This window comes from Pungitius pungitius, chromosome 9 (assembly GCF_949316345.1).
Source record: "Pungitius pungitius chromosome 9, fPunPun2.1, whole genome shotgun sequence".
Classification (NCBI taxonomy): Eukaryota; Metazoa; Chordata; class Actinopteri; order Perciformes; family Gasterosteidae; genus Pungitius; species Pungitius pungitius.
Genome location: NC_084908.1, coordinates 21,195,617 through 21,202,333, shown reverse-complemented (window position 1 = coordinate 21,202,333; position 6,717 = coordinate 21,195,617). Strand labels below are relative to the sequence as shown.

Sequence of the window (6,717 nt, the reverse complement as noted above, 5' to 3'; positions counted from 1 at the left end):
CTAGTTTAAATATGCAAATGATATAGTGTAGAAATGCTTTTTTATCCATTAGTATGTAAAACAGCGTATTTGGTGGCGTTGGGGTCCTTCGGGGTGGGTGAAACACAGAGGACATGAAGACAGTCATTTGCAGATATACTTTCATTACAAATTAAAAAGTCAACATCAACACTCATCGTTCAACACTGCGACACTTTTGGCCACAATTACCAAAGTAATAAGACGGATTAAACATTTAAATGTAGAAGGCTTTTCTTTGCCCAGTCGCTCGGTCCCGATGAAGAGGAAGCAGCACACGTTGTGTCAGATTCATACACACTTAAATAAAGATTTGGTCTTTGTTGTTATTGGAAAACTGCTAATAAATAAAAACAACAAAGAGTTAATTTTGTCGCTGACAAAGCAGATTTCTTCCCCAGGAGAGTTCAAGATAAAAGAAGAGCGTTACCCTCCATCGGCTCCCTCTTTGTGTGGCTGTGAGTTAATAAAAGCACATCATCTCTTTAGCCCCCCCCCCCCCTCACTGCGGTCCCAGTCCCCCGTGGGCGCTCTGGGCCTCGCTGTGGTCGCCCCCCCACAGGCGGTAGAACTGAGTGAAGTCCACGTAGGGCGGCACGCGGCCCGTCTCGTCGGGTTTAGCCGCCTGGCTTCCTCGCTGGCGGAACAGACGTCCGTCCCCCGAGGACGAGCTGGAGCTCTGCGTCTGCGTGTTGGTGGACTGGAGGGTGGCCGTGGGGCTCTGGCTGCTGGGGGGGGAGGGGGGGGGAGAAAGGGAGTTGGGTTATGGGTGGCAGGAGGTCGACGGAGGGCCGGTGAGAAGGAGGAAAGGACGGAGGAAGCAGGAAAAGGAGACGATTTATGAATGCATGAATGTAAAATGTGCATCGAAGGAGGAGGCTCAGTGAGAACACTCCACAGTGCACACATGAACCATCAAACAACGGGGGAGTGAACACTAGGCCAACACATAAATAAGCATCGCAGCGGAGGGACACGGGGGAGGGCAAATCAAGCTTACCTAACATCGACGTAGCAAGGGAGGGGAGAGGAGTTAAACACAGCCAAAACAAGCCAAGCAGGCACATGAAAAACAAGCGTACCCACACCAGCCAGGGGTGAAAAACAAGCGTACCCACACCAGCCAGGGGAGAAAAACAAGCGTACCCACACCAGCCAGGGGTGAAAAACAAGCGTACCCACACCAGCCAGGGGTGAAAAACAAGCGTACCCACACCAGCCAGAGGAGAAAAACAAGCTCACCGTGGTGTGGGGGTTCCCTCCTCCAGGGTGGAGGCGGTGTTGGTTCCATTGGTCAGAGTATTCTGGGAGGGCATGACCAGTGAGAGGGTGACACTGGTTTTACTGGTGCTCTGGCTGTTGGAGTAGGGGACGGACACGGGGTAGATCCGTCCTCCTGAGGGACAGAGAGACGCGTTTAAAGGGTTTAACACGTCCGTCTAGCATGGGGCTAGATGTTCATCTCATGAAGGTCGACACGTTAAACCTGACCTTAGATTAGAAGACAAGTTAGAAAAGTTACCAACTTTATCAAATGGATTTACACGATGGTGCATTAGAGACACACACAGGACCAGTCAAAAGTTTGGACACTTTCTGGTTGCATTGGATGAGTGAGTGAGTGAGTGAGTGAGTAAGTGAGTAAGTGAGTGAGTGAATGAGTGAGTGAGTGAGTGAGTGAGTGAGTGAGTGAGTGAGTGAATGAGTGAGTGAGTGAGTAAGTGAGTGAGTGAGTGAGTGAGTGAGTGAGTGAGTGAGTGAGTGAGTTTGATCGGGGTCATCCACGCACGGATAATAAATAAATAAGCCAATAGGATTCTGTGTGTGCGATGATCATTTCAAGTGAAGCAACAAAGAAAATACAGAAACATGTTTCATGAGACAAAATAAATAAACCCTGTAGATTTGTGGGGATTTTCAGCTTGAATTTCAGGGATCATTGTTTTTAACCCGTGACGAGTTAAATAGAAGTAGAGACCCGCGGCCTCGTCCCCCACAATGCCGCGCTCCTCACCCTGCGCCGGCGCCCCGTCGCCCTGCGGGGGGTCGAGCGTGCGGATGAGCAGCGTCATGTCCTCGTGGCGCGAGCAGAAGGGCGCCCTCTGGCGGCCGGACACGTAGACGTCGTGGTGCAGCCGCTTCACCCGCTCCACCACCGACTGGGCCACCGCCTCCAGGCTGCTCTGCAGGGCCAGCTCTGCCGCTACCATGGCGACGATTTCCTGGGGGGGGCAGAGACGAAGATGATGATGAGCAAGAAGACAATATGGAAGGTAAAGAGAGCAAATCGAAAGGAGGTTGATGTGATCGGCTCACCTGATTGGCCTGTTCGGGTCCGTGGGCGGACTCAAGGGCGTTGATGAGGCCCTCCGACAGCAGCAGCAGGAAGCCCGTCACGTTGTCCAGAGATTGGCTGCCGTGAATCTCCGGCTCGGCAACGACTGGCCTCGACTTGGCCGCGCTGACGGGAAGAAGGGGGGGGAGGGGGGGGGGGGGGGAGTTGGTGACTCTCCAGCGGCGCTCAGAGGTCACAGAGGTCACGATGAGCGGCGCTCACCTCAGCAGGTCGATTTCCCCGTAGCTGAACTTGACCCGGTAGTCTCCGAGCCTCCTGGTGCTGGTCTGACCGGCAATCTGACCCGCCTGCCGAACCCGGGCCGAATCCACACCTGCTCAGAGAAACAGGTGAGAGGAATTCAGGTGTTTTAGAAAAGATTTGAGCAAATAGTTTGAAAGATATTCAACTGGTTTCTTTTTAACACATTGTATGAAGTGGAGGGGCTTTATGAACATAGATATGAGTCTATAGATGATTAGAACCCCTCCTCTCTGTAGTGGAGGGGCTTTATGAACATAGATATGAGTCTATAGATGATTAGGACCCCTCCTCTCTGTAGTGGAGGGGCTTTATGAATATAGATATGAGTCTATAGATGATTAGGACCCCTCCTCTCTGTAGTGGAGGGGCTTTATGAATATAGATATGAGTCTATAGATATACACTCACCTAGAGCTGCCAGCCTCTGCAGCTCCTCCTCGTTGTCGGTGCTGTGCGGCCGGCCGATCTGGAGAACCTGGTTCTGGCCGTCGCTGCTGGACTTGCACAGCAGAGCCCGGTTGGTCCCTGGAACCACGAACCCCCCCCAAAAAAACCACATGTATAGTCACAATGAGAGGAGTCGGGCCGGTGGATTGAGCCTGTCATGCTGAGATGAATCCTTCACAGAAGATCCACAGAGTGTCTCTCTGTTATAAAGGTGTGATGAACACTGGTTGAATGTTTCCTTACTCTGTGTGTGTGTGTGTGTGTGTGTGTGTGTGTGTGTGTGTGTGTGTGTGTGTGTGTGTGTGTGTGTGTGTGTGTGTGCGCGTTCATACCAACACTGGCGATGTAGAGCTTGTTGTTAAGGATCAGAGCCACCACAGCCATCGCTCCTCCAGACACCTCCTGCTCCAGCTCCTTCAGACGCTCCTGCACCTTCTGGTTCTGGTGGAATGTCACATTCTGAAGAGACGTGGACGGAGGAGGAGGAGGAATAGGAAGAGGAAGAGGAGGAGAGATGAAACAGGATCAGCGATGAGCAAGAACTTTGTTGATGGTGAGCATTAACGAGGAGCTGTGAAATCAGAGAGAAGGTGACTCTGTGTTAAGAAACTCCTCTTCAGTGTGTGTGTGTGTGTATATGTATATACCTCGTTGTGGGGTAGGAGGTAGTTGGACAGATGAGCTTTCTCAGCCAGAGCGTCATCTATCGTCTCAAAGTAGCTCTTCTCCACCACGTCAAAGGCCTGAAACAACAACAACAACAACAACAACAAACACACAAAATGTCAAGCACACGTTCCAAAAATTGCAGACATACAGAGTGAATAAGAGTGTAACTGTAGAGTTCTGTGTGTGTTAATGTCAGTCAAAATCACACACACACACACACACACACACACACACACACACACACACACACACGACTGGTCACCTGCGTGAGGATCCTGCGCACGTCGCTGTCCGTGTGGCTGGAGTTGAGCTGTCCAAGCAGCAGCTCGGCCGTCAGACACTGGGCGGCGAAGCTGGCCACCCGGCTGCCATCGTAGCCGTTAAAAACCCCGTAGAGGAAGCAGCCGTCCTCGCCTCTGATTGGTGGAGAGAAGCAGTGAACAGGAAGTGACCATGTAAGGACTTAGGAGGGCGTAGATCCCAGGTTACCGTGGAGACTTTGCTTCATGTTCCTTTCGCTGAGCGCCTCACCTGAACCGCAGGTGTCCGTCCTCATTGGGGTGGCTTTGAGTGCCTTTGCCGTCGGGGCCGTACTCACAGTTGGTTGCCGTGCCGACGCCACACAACTGACACAGCGGCAGGTCATCCGTCCAGCTCTGATGCTGCAGCAGGAAAAACACTAAAACAATTCAGATCTCTACATGTAAACAATACTCAGTCTCACTCACTATATTCAGCTATGCACAATTCATCACTTTGCTTGAACAAAGTTGATGGTGCATTACATATAAACATTTTCATCATATCTCACTTGTTCTATATCAATAACTATTTGTTACCTTGTTGGTGCATGTGTGTCTCTATGCATGTGTGTAAGATAATATCCTCTCTCCTTCCTGTTTCTTATCCTCTCCTCCTAATTCCTAGTATTACACTTTTATCCAAAGCGTGGTTTCTACATCTTGGAGTCGGGTGTCTTGCTCGGGGACATGTCCACATGGGACCTGGGGACATGTCCACATGGGACATGGAGCAGCCGGGGTTCCAACCGCCGACCTTGCGGTTCCCAACACACCATCTCTACTCCATGACCTCCTGTGTCTTTTCTCCTTCACATCTCCTCTTCCTCCCTCTCCCTGTCCAATGTTTACCATACATGAAGCTAGTAAGGATAATTAAGGACTAAGACGTCATATGCATACGTCATGTGGCTGCTCTGAGTCTCTACATGCTAACGGTTATTACTGTGGTCATCGATAGAAACTCACCCTGGTGGTTACGTCACTGATAAATCGCATTGTGTGGAGTATGAAGTTGGGCTAACGTTAGCCGGCTAACTCTAGCTGTCGGCAAACTTAACCAACCTTAGCTAACTAGCTTAGCTAGCATTAGCATTGGCATCACTGAGCGACACGAAATAACATTGAACTGAAAGGAAAGAGACAGAGACCCTAACCCACCGGGGAGGAAGGGGGGCTGAATGACAGTTAAACATTCAAGAGTTACTTTTCGGGTGAGTAGAAGTGACAAAAAGCTGAGTTTGTTCTTACGCTTTGAATCAGATTCCTACGCTGGGCCGCCATGTTGGACGGGGCTGGGTGCGTTCAGGGGCTCATCGCAGGGGTCGAAAATTACAAACGCCACTACCAGAAAAGTGGAAAATGATTTATAATTCAATTCAAAGAAAATAAAAATAACGCATAGTGCCATGTTTTGTGGCGTCTGTGATACTTATGTCTTCTATATATTCAAGAAAACATTATGCAAAGTAGTATTTAGCAGATTAGTTTTTTGAAGAGCAAAATGTACGACACTACCTGAAGCCAACATCTGTATAAATCCATCATTGTTGTGTTCGTTGTGCGTTATTTACAAATATTTCACTTATATAACACTCCTCAATTCATTTACTAATTTGTAAGTTCATAAAAAGGAGGGAACAAACTAACAAGCATTACTTCCGCTTTGCTTCTACACTGGATTTTATTGTAAATATTGCCACCGCATGGATTAATTAGGAATTACAACAATAAACGTGTTGATGACGACTTTAGAACATGGTTTTATGCATAACTTGGTCTTCATGACTTTTAAAATTGTATTCTAAGTTGCAAATACCCTCGCTATTTCCCCCCACCCCCATTTAACAGTTTGCTTCTTTTCTGGTAGATTCGTGATGTACATGATAAAGATGACGTCATTTCTTTGAATAAGTTCATAGATAGATGGTGCACTGAAACACATTGCTTTCTTTGACATTTATAAGCTTATTTTTTAGGCGACTTGTCTAAATTCAGCCAGTAAATAACCAAGCAGCTTCACTCTGCTGCAGTAAAGATCAGCAGCATGGGAAAAATAGAATTTACACCAAATCAAAAGTTTTCCGCACTTAAATGTAAGCTCAATGTCATAAGGACACCCATGATTTTAAACGTCCATTTGGTGCTTTATTTGTAAAAGATGTTTCATTATAATTCCTTTTGCAGACAATCCTGACAAGCTGTGTATAAGTAGTGTTCAGACGGATAGATATAAAACACTTAAAAACACTATCTAAATAACAGAAACACATGAAGGAATACAACAAATACCAAACCATTCATTTTATTAACAGTGTTTTCTTTATTTTGATTGGTCAAAATCCAAACACAACAAAAGCGTACATTTTTACACAATCATTGTCTTATATCTAAACCTTATGACAGATTTCACGAAGGAACGTTACACATTAACACGTCTACATGGTCGTACATTGTAAAGTACACATTTGTGCACATATCATTTCATAATTTGGTCACATTATTTGTTGCCGTTTTATTTTTTTTGGTTTCTTTTCAACAGTTAGTATTACTATCCCAAAATAAAAACATCTCCTCATCCAGAAAGCGACGTGACGGATGGCGCGTCAATGACCTCACCATCTATCTCTGAGCACAAGAACACTCACACAAACATAGATCTTCTTTCTTTTGTCTTTTCTGTTT

The 6,717-nt window shown here is 47.3% G+C and overlaps 1 protein-coding gene across 2 annotated transcripts; it reads right to left on the bottom strand.

Moving 5' to 3' along the window:
• Window positions 1–126: 126 nt before the first annotated feature.
• On the bottom strand, window positions 127–5,383 carry tab1 (TGF-beta activated kinase 1/MAP3K7 binding protein 1). Of its 2 annotated transcripts, none has more exons than XM_037472053.2 (11): window positions 5,284–5,383; window positions 4,265–4,395; window positions 3,996–4,149; window positions 3,712–3,807; window positions 3,397–3,523; window positions 3,026–3,142; window positions 2,576–2,687; window positions 2,335–2,479; window positions 2,033–2,240; window positions 1,261–1,414; window positions 127–746 (listed from the first exon to the last, which is right to left on the bottom strand). In XM_037472053.2, exons 1-11 carry the CDS (start codon window positions 5,314–5,316, stop codon window positions 521–523), a joined length of 1,503 nt encoding a protein of 500 aa, XP_037327950.2. In that variant the 5' UTR covers window positions 5,317–5,383; the 3' UTR covers window positions 127–520. The 2 variants fall into 2 exon arrangements, with proteins under 2 accessions (XP_037327950.2, XP_037327951.2); XM_037472054.2 differs by having other exon boundaries at window positions 127–743.
• Between the last annotated feature and the right edge of the window lie 1,334 nt (window positions 5,384–6,717).